At 41.4% G+C, this 19,129-nt stretch overlaps 1 protein-coding gene across 4 annotated transcripts in view; it reads right to left on the minus strand.

Moving 5' to 3' along the window:
- LOC137611373 (formin-like) overlaps window positions 1–19,129 on the minus strand; it is a 48,735-nt gene that overhangs the window by 851 nt on the left and 28,755 nt on the right. For all 4 annotated transcript variants that reach the window (XM_068339527.1, XM_068339525.1, XM_068339526.1 and 1 more), the window contains 9 exons: window positions 18,381–18,442; window positions 18,064–18,152; window positions 17,055–17,184; window positions 16,788–16,934; window positions 16,647–16,706; window positions 16,427–16,547; window positions 11,418–11,510; window positions 6,008–6,059; window positions 1,019–1,168 (listed from right to left, as the gene is read on the minus strand). In XM_068339527.1, coding sequence (XP_068195628.1) covers window positions 1,019–1,168; window positions 6,008–6,059; window positions 11,418–11,510; window positions 16,427–16,547; window positions 16,647–16,706; window positions 16,788–16,934; window positions 17,055–17,184; window positions 18,064–18,152; window positions 18,381–18,442 — 904 coding nt within the window. The remainder of the gene's footprint in view (window positions 1–1,018; window positions 1,169–6,007; window positions 6,060–11,417; window positions 11,511–16,426; window positions 16,548–16,646; window positions 16,707–16,787; window positions 16,935–17,054; window positions 17,185–18,063; window positions 18,153–18,380; window positions 18,443–19,129) is intronic.

Below are 19,129 nucleotides of genomic sequence, written 5' to 3' on the forward strand. Positions count from 1 at the left end.
CCTGATTGTACATGAGCACCATCAGCTGTGAGTAATATGGGACAAGATCACCCGGTAAACAATCAAGAGATAGCAGATGGATGCAAGACCTGCCTCTGCACACACACCGAGGGACTTCAACAGATACCGGAAATCCGATGGAAATGTGTTGAACGAGAATAAGACGTGTCGTGTCTTAAGAATCCTAAATGACTAATCAATTATTAACTGATAACATGCCAAATAATGGATTAGTAAAAAAAAAAAGACTGGCGGTGCAGCATCTCCTTTGGTCCTGCTGTCATTTCCACACGTGCAGCATTCCTGCCCTTCGGGCTGCATGTCCAGCATCATTACAGTGTTTATCAGTTCTCCCATAACGCACTGCCTTTAATGGCCACAGGCCCCCGGCCGCTCGCTAGTAAAGCCAGGCGGCGGCCAGGAGGGTCTGCTGTCCCCTCAGTGAAATGCCCCCCCAACATGCCGCCTCAGGTCAGAGGAAACATCGTAAATTCAGGCCCCTGTTCTTCAGACAGAGGTGAGGGCCGAGGCTTCGGTTACTCCCATCTGTCCTGTCTTTGATGGTCTCGTTTCGCTTCGATTCAAGCCCCACATTTTCACATCGCTCTTGTACAGTTAGTGCTAATTTGCACAATGCCCAGAGGTTGTTAGGCCATCAGAAACAAGAAGCCCACACTGTCAGTGTGTTCTCACTGATACTGATATTAGATTAAACAAGGTCATTTCAGTAACTTGGATTGGAATTTCATGAAGGCGTGGGACTAACTTGGGGCATGCTAATGGTGTGGTTCAAGTTCCAAAAATACTTTTAGTTCAAATGCTGAAACTCTTTCAATTCAAATTTGTGAAATGGATTTTATGTTAACTAATATTTAAACTAATAAACTAATCTGATAGACTAAAGAAGGGCCACACAGAAAGTGTTCAGAAATATTCCTTCAGTCTGTCAAATGCATATTTGACAGAGACATTAAATGAAAAAAAAAACATGGAGCAACCCAGACATATTTTAACTCACCTCTCCTTGGAGATGACCTTGTTTTTTCTTATCCAGGAACTTTTGAAGTCGTTGCAAAACTCGTACCAAAGCATAAAAACGTAACTCGGAGACACTTCTTTCTCCCCAGCCTTTGGCTTCACCCCAAAGTAGTTCACTGTGTCCTGGAACCTTAAGAACAGAGAGGCAAATAGTGAATACTTAAACCTAAGTAATAGCTGTAAATACTAGAACATGTTTGTCTTCATGCACAGTCTGTTTTATTTTTTAAACACTGAACCAACTTTTGTTTAACCCGTACAAGGATGGTAAAAGTTGATTAAGACACATAGAGCGATTGACAGCTGCTCAGTCACAACCGAGGAAGAAGATGAAGGAGGCAATGGAGGAAGATGAAATAGGAGGAGAAAGAAGTCAGATACAAACTAAATGAGAGTCCATCAACCTTATAGTCATGTGTTTCTAATTCCCTCGACACAAAGTCCGCATAGGTTTAAGATGCTCAGTCTGCAACGCCTGGATCTCGATGAAATGAAATATCTCGTTTTGAGAGTTATTCACTAGTTTCTATTTAAATCCAGCCTTCCTGTTTCTATGCCAAAGAAAATTATTTCTATTTTATCATCTTTAGCAAGAAAAAAATAATGTCACTTGTGTTAATTTTTTCACCCTTATAGTTAGCGTTTAGTTTTTAATTTCTCTTTTTCACCAAAACTGAGTTACAATTGCTGTCAAAAATGTCTCTGAGATGCAGTTCTGACATTTTCCACACTTCACGTACCATGTGGAGTCAAACAGAGGCGAGAAAATGAGTTGGAAGGAGAGTGTCCACCCTGCTGGGCCACGGGGGAGAGCAGTAGCAGCAGCTCCATTATCACATTGACCTCCACAGCCTGCAGTGGAATGACTGCCAGAGGAGCCGGAGATGGCCAAGAACAAGCTGCTGCTGCTCCAGACACAGCAACACGCACACGTCTACATCTCCAGGAACATATTTACTGGCAGACCATTCAAGACGTGAATGTTTGATATGATTTATGTGCATGTGATCCCACTCTGGCAGGTGTCCACACTTAAAAATGTAAAGACAAATCAGATCTATATGAAGAAAGAGTCTGGATTCTCTGTTTTCTGTTCAGGGGGCAGGCTGTAGCACTGTTGTAGGCCATCTTCTCAGCCTAATTCAATTGTAACCAACCCTGAACTCTTTGCAGGGCTCTCAGCAGCGCATACGAGGCATGAAAAGCAGCCTGCTGCTTCAGATTCTGTCCGTAACCCAAACATGAAAGACATTTTCTAGCCATGCCTGTCAAAGGCTTGATAAAAGAGGGCTATGATTCAAGGGATGCTCCTTGTCCTATTGACATCCAAATAGGCTCTAACCTCCAGATGCTAGGTGGCTTTTTGCGACGCTAATCTAAGACATGTTCATGTGGAGCCAAATGGTCCAATATGCTACCCAGACGGTCTACTAAAGGCTGGAGAAAAAAGAAAACAAGAGGGGCTTCTGAGCGAGCCTGCTTCCCATTTCCTAGTGATGCGTCATTTCGTTGGGATGATCAGAAAAAAAGAGAGAGCTGCAGACAATTCGGAATGCTATGAAATAATAAAAGGCTTTGGGATTTTTAGGTTACACCAGTCCCAGGTACGTAGTTGTGCTGCAGTCGGCCTGGTCTGGCATGACAAAAAAGGTCTCTCCTCCATCGCCTCCTCTCATGACCCTGGGTCATTGTGTCAAATCACTCACAAATCACGCAGCAGTTCCACACAAAACATGCAAATACAATCACACATGTAAGCATGCCTACGAGATGTAAACGAAATGAAGCAGATCTTTGTTTTCTAGTGAGCGCAACATGATTGCAGTCTTGCACACATGCACATGAACACAAACTTCTTTAATCCCTGCTATGATGCCATTACTGTGAGGGTTTACTGCAATACCCACAGCCAGCATTCCTCACTGACAACTAAAACTTAAGACTCAAAAACCACTAGCAGACATGAGAATTAAGGAAATATAAGGGCAGGCAACTCTTTCATTAATTCATTTCCTCTTGATTAAAGGGGTAAACATCGTGATTCAGCAAAGGGACTGAGTTGTTTTGTGCCATTGTCATACATCAACCAAAGATGGCATCTATGAAACCAGGATGGTAGGAGAGGCAGTTTGGTAAAATGTAATTGAGTGGGATGTGGGAGACGGAAACTTAATGAGACGGAACTGAGGACAGAGTCACAAAACCTCAATGGAACCCAGATACCAAGCAGACAAATTAGGGCTGCATATTGGGGAAGCAGCCGCTAGAGACAGACGTCTGTCCATTTCCTAACACTGATCCGGGGTCGGGTTGTGGTGGCAGCAGTGCTATGCAGGGCATTTCTCATGTCCCACTTCTAAGCAACCCTTTCCAGCTCATTCTGGGTGATTGTCAGGTTTCCCTATGCCAAAGCAGACATGTTATCCCTCCAGCAAGTTCTGGGTCACCCCAAGATCTCCCCCTAGTTCTGTTCACAGTTCATGCCTGAAAAATCTCCTGGGAGGAACCATGAAAGAGAAGAAGATCCAGTACTGATGAAGTCAAGGACACTGAAAGAGGAGAGACGCTTCTGAGTCTCAAAGCCGACACTGTCCTCAACTCAACTGGACCTTCAGATCCTATCATGAACATCACAAGAGGTTTGGAGACAAGGTCAGTAGAGTTCAGCACCCACTGAGGACGCCTTGTCATCTGTTTCACTACCGGGAGGGAAACTGGAAAACCCAGCTAACGCAAGATATGCTTCAAATGACCCACAGTCTTTGACAGAATAGGTACAAGTTTTTAAACGGAAAATATTTTTAAATTTTATAGATAGCAAAAGGTACAGCTCCAGCATTTCATTAAAATGTATGTCAAGTGTCAGGAAACTTCCTTCTATGCTTCCATCCTTCCATTCATCCATCCATCCATCCATCCAGATAAACTAGATAATCGTCACTGCCTTCTGTATAGTGACTTGTCCTCCTAGCGGGTCGCAGGCTGAAGTTACTATATTGCAGATTATTTGAGTGAAACGATATAAAAAACGTCTACAGTCAAATGGACTGATAGCTGAAACCTTCCACGTAATAATCTGAGTAAAAACTGATGAAAGAAAAATTGATTTTTTATAAAATTAATGCCTGTTTATGTGCTTTTTTATTTACAAACACATATTTAATGTTGTCCAAACACAAGCAGCCACACAATAATTTGGTTGAAATGAAAGTCTTAAGATGGTAAAAGTCCAATTTATCAGGAATTTTTAGATCAAAGAGTGAAATCGGGTTTATTTAAATTCCAACATGTGGTGATTAACAGCAGAGATGAAACACTTCATGACATCCTAGTTTTCTGAGAGAAAATAAACTGGCAGGAATTTTGATGACCAGCAATTTAAGGTGTCTCTGGAAGGAGGATTAACACTTTTAAATTTCTCCTATTTTTTTATGGCTTAAACAGTTAATCATATCATACTGTATTTTTTATTTGATTAACCAACACAGTTTGGTTTGAACGAACCTCTGATGTTGATTCACTTCAGCAGTTATATTCACTACTGGATGGTTCTGATGTGCAGACATCTAAAAGTTTGACATATTTGGTAGCATTAAGGAAGTGTTGTTTATTTCCCTAACTAACGCCGGGTCGTAACGTTGCTGCCACTACTGCTGTCACACGTTAGCACGGGGATCCCTCATCCAAGGCGGATGTGAGAGCCCACCCAGGGCCCGGTGAGCCCGCTGACGCCCGTATTCATCAACAGCGTGTCACATTTATGAGGTGGCTCTGTGGGAACCTGAGAAAGACCCCCCCCCCACACACCCTCAACCCCCACCTCCCTCCTGCTTTGCCTAGCACCACTCAGCCGGTCTCCCCTTTGGATGAAATTAAAGGGAAACTTCATTAAAGGCAAAGGTGCTGTCAGCTGCGGGGCCCTTTTGATCAATATTCCCCTCCAAGTTCAACACCTTCATTACAGTGGTGTCACTCACACACACACACACACACACACACACACACACACACACACACACACACACACACACACACAGGCAGTGAGGGCGATAAGGGGCAGTACTCCCTCAGGAATCCTTTTGCCGTACAAACAAGAACATGGAACAGAACAGTTTGGACCAACTGGCCGAGCAGAAGTTTTGTCCAAAGCAATCAAAGTCCTAATTGTTTAAAGTTTCCATTATCCTGCCTCCAGCTTCTTTCACTTTCTCCTTCATGTACTCTCATGATTTATTTTGGAAGTGGGAGCGTTACGATATAAAGCAAACAACTCTGGTCTCTATCCAAACAAGGCAAATATAATCAATTTGCTTTGTTTGTCTACTTCACCATCTTTTTCCAATATGAAATGTTCCAGATATGATTTTCCCTCGGACGGCTCGCTCAGCGGCTGCCAGTGTGTCTTACTCTTGTAAATCAGGTGCCTCTCAGAAATCTCATGGGAGTCTTTTGCACAAAACATGGCAGATAAGAATGATAGGAGCAGCAAGGGAGGAAGTACAGAGCATTCACGCAATACGGTGTGCTGCACGTTACGGGTGTGTTGACATGCACTGCTGTTTCTGGTGAGAGTTTATTCTTCTTTGAGACAAATAACAAAAGGTAAACAAGTTAGTTTATAAGTTTTTAAAGTATTGAATATATAAAGTAGAAATATTTTCTGCAAAATCAATCACCTCCATATCACACCTAATGATTTCTGTCTTGTTAAATTCAGTCTGCAGTTTTATGAAAAATCAGCTCCTGCTAATGACTGTATGCAACAAACATGAGCTATATCACACACACACACTATATTATCTATGGACGTTTGCTTAATAATTAAATGCCTTCATGTGATATTAACAATCCCCAAAGTTTAACAGACTTTTTGCTGAGGAAAAAAATCAACAGAAAATGTAAATAACTTCTAATAAAAAACAATTTTTCATTCAGGATTTTAAATGCATCTTGATGGTAGGTCTCCTACCTTTTCTGTGCTGCATTGAGCCTGTCCTCTTCAGCAGAATGCTCCATTTTACCTGTGAAAAAACAGAAAATGTTGGTTTATTATCGATCATGGGGCAGATTGTAGGGGTTTTGATGACATTGATTTCCAGTGATAGAAATTGAGGACTGATCTCAGAAAAACAATGTCCAGAGGGCGGCGCTGTGTTCACTGGTCAGCCTAGGATTGTTGGTTGAGGAGCAAAGAAGAAGAAGGGCTCCTTGGTTAAGATGTCACTGATGCAGCGAACATGTTAACAAGTGACAGCTCAGCACATTGTAAAACCTGAGGTGCTTCTGTGCGTCGATGCAGGACAGCGTAGGGCTGTGCCAGCTGGGCTCGGGGCGGGGAGCTCTGGTCTATTTGTGGAGGTGTGTGCGTGTATATTTTGACATACATATTGGTGTTGTAAGCAAGGCCGAAGCAGGGAGCTGGGCTGAGCAGAGAAGCTTGGGAACTGAAGGCTCCTATGGACTCCTGCCATGTAAAAGTGTCTAAATGCAAGGCAGATGTGTGTAGCAGGCCAGGCTGAGGTGCAAGAATTTATCTAGGGCCAGAGAGTGCCTGTGATCTCAGATTTATTGCATTTTTCCAGATTCATCCTTTTTACAATGATGGGGTACCTTTTCTACTTGAAGATTTAAGAGCGGGAAGCCTCCCAAAAATTGTTCAAAGGCAAGTTTGGGGGTCTTTTGGGAGAAGGTGAGCTTAAGTCTCTGACCAACCACCCCTTTTACTTTTACTCTTTTTTAAAAAAATGTATGTGGGCAAGAAGTCTGAGGTAAACCTAATGAAGGGAGGTTGTGGCCATGTCTGGGATAAAGGAAGGAGGGGGTAGAGGGGCCGTGACCAATGGCGTTAGTCTCAGTGGGGGTCAGGCTGGCGCCTGAGGTACCCCTCTGGTGCGACTGAATAAAGGTGGCACTGGAGCCGAGAGGCTGGGGGGGGGTTGGAAAGAGAGAGAGCGAGAGAGAGAGGTAGAGGTAGAGTGGCCCAGAGAGAGAGGATGTGTGAAGTTTCTCTTCCTCCGCTCTCTGTGTAAACATGAAACCAGTAGTCGCTAACTAGAAAGTTATGAGATGTGCATGCTGAGAGCGACAATAAATTAGGGCTTTAAAACTCTGACACACTTTTCCAAACTGCGGTTACACCAAGAAGCTCGATAACAAACACTCGGGAGGCAGTGTAACAAGGATGCTGAGGATTACCACAAAGCATCCTTCTCCGTTTCCCAACACTGTCTCCATACAACACACATCCATCTCCAAGACACCCTGGATGGTCACAAATTCTACTTGCTGATTGGTGGCCTTTTGAACAAACAGAACACTGGTTGTTGGGATCTGATTCCTTGTCAATAAAAATGCAAGGAGGTGATGATACACAACTATTTCCCAACAGAGCCAGTGGAATGAGATTTTCTCAAACTAAGATTAAAAACAGGAATTTGCCTTCAATTAGTCATGGCTCACATTCAATGTGAAAAATATGCCTCTCAGTGTATCCCCTAAGGTTTCAAAGAGCTGCTATTAAAATGAGAAATAAAAAGTGTGGATGATGGGGTGTTGCTCACAATCTGCTCTAGGAGGTTGTTTTCTACTGAACCAGAGAAGAGAGAAGAAAGGAATCTTGATAGAGAGAGCAAGATGCTGGGGAATATTTCAGGAACATTTAAGAGGGTAGGGAGGACTTGGCTCGAAACCAGAGCGAAATCTGTGGAAGAACGAAGAGAGTAACGGCCTTACAAGAGGAAGGATCAGTGGGTTTCGGAAACAGCCCCTGTTGGATCTGGTAGAGATCACACAGGAGAGTTTAAGAGACAGCACGGGGGGCGTTTGGGTTCACCTGCTAGCCCTGCTGCTAACTATTCTACAGTCAGTGCAGTTCAGAGACACAACTCTCAGCACAAAGTCTATCTATGGGGTCGCTGGTAAACTTTGATCCTCTCACAGAAGTTTCTTTTCGGATAAATTGGAGATCTGAAATCACGTGTCAAACACATGCTTTTGTGGTCATCCTCCTGAACGTATACCTGGGTGAGATGTGTTCTCATTGGCTCATGAGTTTAAGGGCTTTTGCTGCGAGAGCTGTTGCTTTGTTTTGCCTTATGAAGTCATGGAATCATCATGAACAATGATTACACGGCACTCTTGCCAAAACATGGGCAATACAGCTCCAGGAATTCTGTTTATAAAAGAAAAGTTTATAAGTATTCACTGGAAAGTTTATGCTCAAGATGTGTCTTCAGAAACTGATGTTATTGTGAGTCCAGTGACAAACACGATGGTTTAGAATATTCTGTGATACTGAGCAAAGTTCAAGGGAGGCTTTGGCCCTCAGAAGGAGTAAAAAGGTTGACAAACCCACTACAGCAATGCCAAGGTGCTTTCCTCCAACAAGACCCGGTATGTAATAACAAACATCTTTTCAGAAATTGTAAGGCAAACATGGACTCCCCACAAATTTTCAGTGCGCTTCAAACATATGGTTACAATCTTGCAACAAAATACCTCATCTGACTCTTCTATGATTGAGTGAGTCTATTGTTTCACCCCTCTGTGAAGTAACACAGGAAATTAGTCCTTAAATGAAGTGAAGTCCTTGTGTGATAGAAAGACTCAGAAAAGATGTTCCAGTAACACACTGCAAAAGATTAAAGTCTTAAAGGATTGATTCACATCTTTTGTCATTTAATCATGGTATTTAATCATGCAGAAATTTTTTGGACTCTGCTTCTCTGATATTTGATTCAAGGCAATACAATGGAGGTGAGCAGAACGCTGGTTGTGGTGCTCACAGCTTGTGTTTGTAACGTGTAAATCTTCCAACATTTTGGTTGACTAGTGATTTCTGTTGTTGACCATATGACACAAACGTTGCTGTGGTTCTTCTATTCACCTCATGTTTTCTGCTTGCATTTACAGTTTAAACTATTACATGAATACATTTTGTATACTAGTAATAAATGCCAAAAATAATAATCATCAATTAACATTGAAAGGAAATGTTAGCAGTTGCTATTAGCAGCTCATATATCTTTCTGACAATGATTTGGAACGAGCATTTTTTTGGTAAAAAAAACAGCTAACAGAGAAGTTAGTGGAGCTTTTGGAGGAGCAGGGACATTGTTTGTAGAAAGTGAGCATGTGAGCCAAGACTTCTTGAAAATAATGCCGATCTGATCTGTGATCTCTCTGCTGATTTTGGGAGTCTGCATTCTGCTAAGTAAGCTGTACAGTATCCTTGATTCTCTTAGAACACCAACATTCTGATATGAAGCCTTACACGTGAACTGGACCTCCATCAACTGCTCAAACCCAAATATGAGAGGATTCCACCCTAGAGGTATCAAAAAACCTTCAGGGCTAAGACTGAAAGACTGAGCACATTCAGACACAACTGAATTAAGTGAGGCGACGGTGGAAGAAAGAGATGGAAGCATTTGTCATGAACTAAAGATGCCTTAATGGTATTCGCTCAGATGGAGGGGAAGGTTTGTGTATAATAAAGCTTTGGTGAAACAAACGCAGGGCACCATATGCGTCTGTAAGAGGCGGCACAGACCGTCATTTTCATGATAAAAGTGCCATAACTCACAGAAATGTTTACACGGTCACCTTCATTAGTTAACCAAAAGCAATAAACCCGTTTGCTCCTGCAGAACAAAAGTAATGATGGTTTAACAGGGATAAAGAGGGAGTCTGAGCAGCTTGCTTTCTTGGAATCCACAGCTACTGGATTCGAAGAGGAAGGGATCAGATGGTCACAGCGAGTTTGAGAAGCTCTGCTGCTGTCCTGGTGGTCCCGAGGCTCGATCACTGAGGCTGGCCAGTCTTTACAAGGCCGCCGCCAGAGATGTCCCGCCAGCTTTATGGCAAACTAGAGTACATGAGGATCATGTAAGAGGCAATGTGATCCCTTCTACAGGCCTGTAGACTCCTGTCATCATGCTGTCTCACAGCACATCGAGACGCCCTCTCCCAGCAAGAACGAAAACACACACAAACAAACATACACACAGGCAGATGCTGCATCACCCATCTGACTGTCTGACTTGGCAAAAATGTAATTATACCTTCCCCTTTTTAAAAAGGATCCATGCTGCGCGTCTGGGAGAAAACAGAGCTTTTCTAACTCTGTGAGTTGCTTTCATGACTCTGTCCTCGGCTGTAAATCTTCTGACCAAATGAATGCTTCATCTTTGAAGACACCAACAATTTTCTTCAAGGCCTTTCACAACTTTACATGAGATGGGACAGAGTATGAGCAGTCCTGAGGGAAAACATCGCTGTGAATCTGGGAGGGTCATCACCCCTGATTTCAAGGAGGAATAACAAACAACTGATGTTTGATATTGACTGAAAAGACCCTAATTTCTGTGTGTCAGGGCCAAGATGGACACATAAAGGTGAACATGCATTTTTGTGTTTTGACAAAAGAAAAAAATGTCAATCTGTGAATTGAAATATTTTCCAAAGTGATTACATTAATCCCTCGCTTATCGCGCTTCAAGATGTGCAGCTTCACTACATCCCAGATTTTTAGTCAGTAGTCACGTGGTGAGTTCTGAGACTGACAGTTCCTCCTGTAACTTTTCTTTAAAAGTGTTTTAAAGAGTCTGTGATAACCGGGGTTGTTCTGTTGTGTGTGTGTTGCCCTGAGTTGGCCTACGTGTGTGTGTTCTGCACGTGTTCGCAGGACTGAGAAGGGGCCGTGGGAGCGAGAGTGAAAGTGCGAGTGTGAGATCGTTGTCACTTCTTGTTTGTTCCTTGTTAAGGCTGGAAGCCAAATAAAGGGATATTCCTTTATTTCCGTTCAAGGAATATTGTGAGCGTCAATCTTGCCCACCATAAAAAACACCAGTGGGTGGTAAAAGTCAATAAGAGTGTGGGAAAAGGTAATAAGGTGGTTTAATATCAGTATGTTTAAATGTTTAAATGATCATAAATAGTAAAATAAATACTTATAAGTATTAAGTATTAAGGTGGATAATAGTTTTTCACATGTGGTCGTTGAACGCATTAACCACAAGTAACGAGGGATTACTGTGTATTTATTTTTATATTAGCTGGTGTTTAAGGAAGAACTTATTTGTTCCTCCGGGCCCCAGCCCACAACCCAGTGTACTGAGGTACTGCCATCCCAGAAGTGATTTATGAGTTGTTTTTACATGGTTTTATACTTTCACATTACTTGCATCTATTCCACTGTGAATGAAGATTTTTTCCAAAGTTATCTTTGGTGTGTTTGTAAAATGTAAAATATGAAAACTACAAACTTAAGAGCAAAGCCTGTTCAGAATGATAAAAGCCAGCACATAATATGTGGAAAAATGCTTCCATGAATTTACTGACTTTCTTTTCCCAGAGACAAAAATCTGTGCTTGACTCACCAGAGGAGATAAATCCTTCCATCTTTTCCTTAAAGGGCTGGAGGTTTTCTTCAGACGAGTTGGCACACACCCTCTGCACATCCTTCTCTCGAGCTGGCAGAGAGAGAGTAGAAAACAGAGGAATGTATCTGTGAATAATGCAATCGCACTGAAGAATGGGAATGGAGGACAAGAACAACTTACGACATTTAAATTTACGATCACTTTAAACACCATGAAATTAGGTTCATTAAAATGCGGTCAAACATAAGTCAAATATCTTTATTTTCATCTTATTCCATAAAAAAATTCTTGTGCTGTATATTCAATAATGTTATTTGTTTTTCTGAAAGTCTTTTTTTTATGATGTGTGATCTTAAACCAAAATAAACAATCTAATGGAGATTCCCACAAGTGGAAACCGCAAACACACTCTCCTCATTAAATGATGAGAAAAAGAAAATAAATGCAAGAACGAGAGGGATGACAAAACTGGGTTCACCACAGGATGCAAAGGAGTATCCACGGGTTTACAGTTTCACTTGTGTTTTAGGTGTTTAACCTTTTTCCCCTTGTATTCGTACATTTCTTCAGTAGGTGGATAATAGTCTCCAAATCAGTTTCTCTTGAAAGCTGATTTCCATGCTGCTGCTGTTTCTGATGTCTTAATATTGGACACGTGAGCGCAGCAGATGTGTTTTGCTGTTTGTGGATGGATATTCCGAGCGGCGCCAAATGACCCAACTCACACAAGCTCAGAGGAAACAGCCGTGACTGACCGTGTTCCAGCCAAACTTTCCAATTTCCTCTCCACTGTAAGCCTGGGTTACCATGCACACACAGATGCCTGGTGGAAGAACTTTGGCACATTGCTCCAATCTGCAAGTCATTAATGGCTGCAATAAATACCTTCACTTATTTTTGACTGAATAGCTAAGTAGTTCTGCAACACAACAAGAGCATTAACAGGTCTGGCCAAGCGTCTCGCTTCACTGCGTCGCTGGTTTTAGATCCAAAGTTGGCACTTGTGGGGCTGCTGCACCTGCACCTCTCTAAACGCAGTCTATTACATATTTTATCTATTGGCTTAATGAATTAGACTGAAAACACATCATCTGAGCATTAAATTAGTTAAACAGCTCTGTACAGCCTCAAAGTCTGCATTCCAAGACACATTTTTAAATTTGTGGATGGCTGTGGACTCAGCAAATAAAAAACAGAAATCTGCAACTACAAAAAACATGACAAACAAAATTTCCTGTTTCGACAAACCACGTTTCCCCACCAGAAATCCCCTGACTCAAAAAGACCCATTAAAACAGTGTTCAAAACAGCAAGTCTACAATTTAAAAGCGGCACTTTTCCAAATGCGGTCCAGACAGCTAAGGCCACAAGAAGGAAGCCCACAAAAATACAGCAGCTGTGAAGTATAAAAACTAAAAGCTCATGGTTGACGCGTCATCTTGGAGTTATAATTCACCTTCAGAGCAGAACATTCTAAGGCAGAATTCTCCTGCATATAAATGACTGACATGTATAAAGTTAAACAGAAGACGTTTCACTTGAACTATTAGAGAAAATTTATTGGAAAGGAAAGTGTGACAAAAGGATCAGTGAGTGTTCCTCCAGAGAAAAAAATCAAGACAAAATGAAATTTGCTCAAATGCAATAAAATCTGAACATAATATGGAGAAAAAACAAAGTGATAAGTTAATAAAAAAGATGTAAGTTGGACTGCTGGTCTGGAATATCTTTTGTGTATTTATCAGAATATGAACAAATAATGACTTAAATAGCAAAATTTGAAGCAAGGATTTAGTTGCCAACATGTGCACAATACCATGGACAACAGTTGGATTTTAGACTCACAAAACCACTAATTCTACTGCTCGAGATGCCTTTGACGGTAAAGTAAAAGTTCAAAATTATAACAGACAATTTAAGAAACTTGAAAAGATTTTTTAAAATAAAAATACATATTTTGACTAAATCTGAGGATGAATGTACAGATGAACAGAAAATGGTCCCAAAGAAAATGGTCTGATTTATTGGAAATAATCAGGTTTAATAATAATGATAACAACAACAACAATAATAATACTAATACTAATACTAATACTAATACTAATACTAATACTAATAATAATAATAATAATAATAATACTCTAGTAATGTATAATTAATAATTGAAGTATAAACGGAAAAAGATATGATTGTCTGATTCGGATAACCATACCTAAATTATGCAAATCTATGCATTGTCATTTTTATATTGTTTCGATTTATGTTACCATTGGCTGAATTAATTTTAGTCAAACACACTGAAGCTTCATAATATGATGATCACGGTTTTACACCATGCAAAATATAAATGCATAAAATATTATCTAAACATTTGGAATCAAAATTAAAAATAAAACTTCAAGGACCACAAGACTTACGTTCAATAAAAGATTACCTTGCTTAATGTAATGTGATTTTTTTTTTTCACGCAATGACCAAATTCAAATTTAACCTATTAACCCTGTTGTTAACTGTTACAGCAGCCTCTGACTAATGGTGATGTACAGTACGTATATTGAAACCTAATCACAGCATAGACCCTTGAGTGCTGGTGGCTCAGTTTCTCCCATAAACCTCTGTAAGATCACGCTGGGAGCCACAGCTCTGATCAGTAAAGGCCTTCCACTTGTCCATGAAGAAAACAGATGAGTGGATTCAGTTCAGCTGCTAATATTTCCTATTGTCCATGAACAGAGGACGAGGTACAAACACATCAAACTGTAGGCATGAATGCACTAAAGCTGAGCCCTCACAAACTCCATTAAATCATTGCCCAATAGATCATATTCAAATGACAACATCAGATGCTACTGTGTAATATCACTTAACAGAAAATAGACACCAGACTCCTGCTGCAGGACTTACACCGTTATTTTACACTGTTATTTTATTCTAACATGTCCTAATTTCTTGTCAGGAAATCACAGAGTACCAAGACAGCAAATGACCACGTGTGTGAGAACGACAAATATATTAAGATGAGGGAAAATAATCATATCATGAATGTATCTGCCACAGAAATAGCATGGATAATTTTTCAATATTGCTGTAAAAAGTTAGTTAAAATTTCTTAACAATGCAATAATTAATTTCAAACGGGACACCATCATCAATACGACAAATATCCAACTTCAGCTGATGAAGCACTCCTAACATTTTATAAAAACAGATAAAATTGATGAAGACCTTTCTTGAACTCCGCATCTCAACCAATTCATGACAAATACATTACCATTCAATCTTACTTTGTGGTTTTTTAGACAGAGCTGGTTCAGCATTCCGTTCAGAGCAGAGCCTCTGTCGTAAAAAAAGCTCAAGCCATAGGCTCTGCCTTAACCTGACATTAAAGGCCATTTAAAACCAGTACACTGTCTGATTTGCCAGAGTGATGAATGCCTAAACTGGACCAGGCCTTCTGTGAAACACTAAACTCCCATGAGCAGCAAATGAGCTCTGACTGTTTCTTTTTATTTGATCGGTAGCGTCCCTGCCTCTCTGTCCAGTCCAATTAAGCAGCACTTATGTGGACAGGATGTTATGTGGACACAGAGTTTGATCAGCCACATCTTGTGATAGAGATGTGGACGATTATTTACATTTTGGGCCTGGAGAACTGCTGGACTCCATCTGAGACAGAACAAATGATATTCGTCTTCATCGGAGCTGAGAATCCTACAGTAGGTTTAGGTCTTTGAGGCCTCCCGCTCATCACTCTCCCCCTGAGAGTCACAAAGGGAGGTCATCACCTTCTACCCAAACAGGAAGTCCCATCAAAAAAAGGATCATGTTTCTGCACAAGAAAACACAGGGCTGATAACTGGACAGCGATCGTCTCCTGATCATCATTGATGGTAACATATTGCAAAGCCACGTGCGCACACACACGCACACACACACACACACACACACACACACACACACACACACACACACACACACACACACACACACACACACACACTTGTGTGCACACCTTGGCAAGCTGGGGTTTTTGTGAGTTGCGATGCACAGAGAGATGAAGAGATGACATCTGAATGCTAACATTGAGTCTCCTGACCTTTGACCAAAGTCTGGAGGGCAACACACAGCAGTCGCCACCTCAGGATCTGCTGAGGGCGCGGCAGCCTTGCTTTTTTTTAACTCAGTCAAGTGAGTCACTCCTTTTTGAACAAAATTCACCAAGTGGATGGAAGTGATCTGCGTTGGCTTCATAATTAAGACCACTTGCTTTCTTTGGGCTGGTTTATAATAACCACGCATAAATATTTATTCCTCCCGGCGGGAGAGGATAAAATTTGTGAGAGTCAGTGGAGGTGGAGCTCACCAACATCGAGAATTTAACATTTGTGCTATGATGCTAATCCCCCTGAGGACTACTGTGCCAGACTGCGCTGCAGCAGAGATCAAATACGAAGGCCCTTTCGTTGCATTTATTGTCTTCAGGTCTTCCATTTTTCCTAATAAATGAGTGACAGCTTGAGGTGAGACTGGGTACTTAAGTAGACTCTTTGTATTTTTCCCCCAGGTCAGAGAGGAGAGAGCTTTAACAGCAATCTAGAAAATGCTGGGGAGAGCTGGAGAGCATATCTAATTGCTTTCATATGCCGTATTATTGGTTGATTTAAATAACCGCAGACACCAGGGGCACTGGGGGACGTCGCCTTTAACCTTCACATGGCCCTGGCCAAGACTCACTGGCTGTCTGAGTCTGAGCGGCTCAGCACTCATGAGTGTTTCACAACAGAACACCAAAATCATATCAGCAAAACAATCGTTTAAAGGAGTGTTTTACTCCTCCACAGCGGTTTGGAACAAAGAAATGGATGCTTAAGAAAGAGAAGAGGCTCTGGTGAGACAAGACATTTTTGAAAACAAGGGAAAGTTTAATCCCTCTTGGATTCTGGCGATGACCTAAGCAAAAAACCTGCTCTGATCAGTCATAATAACCACAGAGAATGTAAATTTACCGATCAGGTCTTTCTTCAGCCTGTTGATGTCTTTGGTGAGGTCCTCAAACTTCACCTGAGAAGCCTGGAAGAAATCCTGAGGCTCCGACAGAGGGAACACACTCTTTTCTGTACCGGCATGCTGGAACAGTGGTGAAAAGATATAAAAATATACATTACTGCTGAGAAGCAGATGTTTTAAGAGTTTAAAACTCTGTGAACGTGATGAACAAGACCTTACCTCATCAAAATTTTGCAGGTAGTATAAAACAACGTAATCCACCAAATTCATTTTATTGTCCTGAAGAATGAAATGATGTCTGATTAAGATGATATTTATCATGACGTCATGACAGGATGAGCGTAACATGTGGTCCCTTACCCTGCTTTTGACGTCCTTGAGTTTGGGAAGGATCTCGAGTCCAAAACCATCTGCTTGACCTCTGGTCCTGTTCCCTCCATTCATATAGTTCCCAAAGGCCAACACAAGACCCAACACAACACGCAAATGATTACGCTCCAAAAGATCCTGACACACACACACACACGCACACGCACACGCAGACACATACACAAACACAGCCGTTTAATAAAACCACCAAATCATTTATCAGCACTTTTTGAAAGTGTGTCGATGTAACGTTCTCACTTTGCAGACATTTAAGATGACGTCCACTTTGCGACGGATGGAGGAGATGGTCTCAAGGAATACTGCCTGGAAGATTATGCACTGGGCTCGGCCAGCAAAGTCAGGAATCTGGGAGAGCTCATAGAGAAACCTGGGAAACAAAAGGAAGATAGGAGGAGGAGGAGGAGGAGGAGGAGGAGGAGGAGGAGGAGGAGGAAGAGAATGGAGTGTGATATGTTATGACAGAATTAAACAAAACGTCTAACAGGAAGAACTATTTTGGGGGCCTTGGCAGACCAGGCTTTCTCCATGCATGTCGGCTGAGTCAGTGTTCACAGGAAGGCAGGCAGCTGATAGTCATGAGCGGCGCTGCTCGGCTGAGTTTGAAAAGTTCGCGGGGTCGGGCGCAGAGAGAGCAGTGAGCGGCGCACAGGGATTGATCAAAGGTAGCTGTGGTCTGATGTGGGATGACTTATGTAAACAGGACCGTGTCAGAGGGGAATGGAGAGGTAACATCCTGTGTGATTAGGCCCTGCTGATGGAGGGAGGCTCTGAGTGGAGATGACTCCGGGGGCAATAGTGACAGCTCTGGTCATACATGGAAATAGGAAGTCCAGGCTGAGCGGCACCGCTGAGTCCAAGCCTCATTAGCTGGCCCGGACTACTTAACCTTGACAGAACTATTAAACTACTGAAGCAATTACAATTAATGCATACTAATAACACAAAGTTGTCAAAAATAAAGACTTTGAGGGAACAGAGAAACAATAATCCAGTCTGTGTGACCTTTTTGTGCGATAACCAAATAGTGAACAAAAGTCCTGTGAGTTTAAATTAACAATTTTTCATGCTTTAACTAATTAACTGAACCTATTTTCAGATGTCCATGCAAATTAATTTATATGTATAATAATGAACGCTACATACAACAAATAGTAATAGCATTTACCCAACAGCACAACTGCAAATTCTGAGAAATACCAGCAATTTCTTACAACAAGGTAAGAATCCTTTTCTTGATAATTCTTACTGTTCAGGTTTGTCCAGCAGTTTGAGTTCATCTTCTTTACACTTCTCATATTGTTTCATTATCTTGTCCATCTCATCAGTGGTGGCCCTCTACGAGAACACATCAAAAAACAAGATGGTCTATATTTCAAAACAGCTGAATATGTTTAGCAAAACAATGATATTCAGAAGAAATGTGAGTAGGAAGAAAATATGTTCAATGGTAATGGGCTTCATATGATTGTAAATAAGATATTATAATCCATGTCAGATGATTTTTACAACCTTGAGTTTCTACATTTCTTTCTCACCATGGACAAATTGATTCCTCATACTTACATTTTCATATAAAGCCTCAATGGTCTCCAGATCCACCACAGAGTTGTCCACAGTAAGAACAGCTGCAAACGAGAGATATTCATGATAAAAAGTCTTAACCAAGGATAAGATCTCGGCTGACGCACGCAGCCTTTTATGTTTTACCAGTACAGTACAAGGATATATCTGTTTTGCAAATTCGAGATGCAAACTCACGACAAGCCATTATTTCAATACACCTTGATTAACAGGATGTGGTATTTGGGACAAACCATATGTAAGACAAAATAAATAGGAGAACAAAACAGACCCACTTTAGGCCAGGACCAGGGTTCTCTGTATGTTTAGTTTCAACTTAACTCTTTAATTTACCACCTACTTAAATTACACATCCAATTTAGCAAATAATCTTGATGTGGTAAAGCTACATCAAACTACAGAGGCAGAGGTATGTGGGGCAGACTGGATCTGAGACCACAGATTTCCTGTCTCCTGGAGAAAGCAGACTGAGAATGAAACTTCTTATCGCCGCTTAAAAGAGAAAGTTTGAAAGTGCTTTAACCTCTGGGCCAACATCTAGAACACCAGGCCTGAATTTTAACGGGCTTAAGAACGAGGCAGGAGGAGCTAAACTTCAAGCAGACGATGCAGGAGAAAGTAAAAACAAATGGAGAGATTTTAATGAAATGAAAAAGGAGCCATTTCTCAACGTCCTTCTCTTACACATCACCTCTCGTTCACCTTGACTCACAACGAAACTAAAGTGAGGC

Source organism: Antennarius striatus, chromosome 17, assembly GCF_040054535.1.
Source record: "Antennarius striatus isolate MH-2024 chromosome 17, ASM4005453v1, whole genome shotgun sequence".
Lineage (NCBI taxonomy): Eukaryota > Metazoa > Chordata > Actinopteri > Lophiiformes > Antennariidae > Antennarius > Antennarius striatus.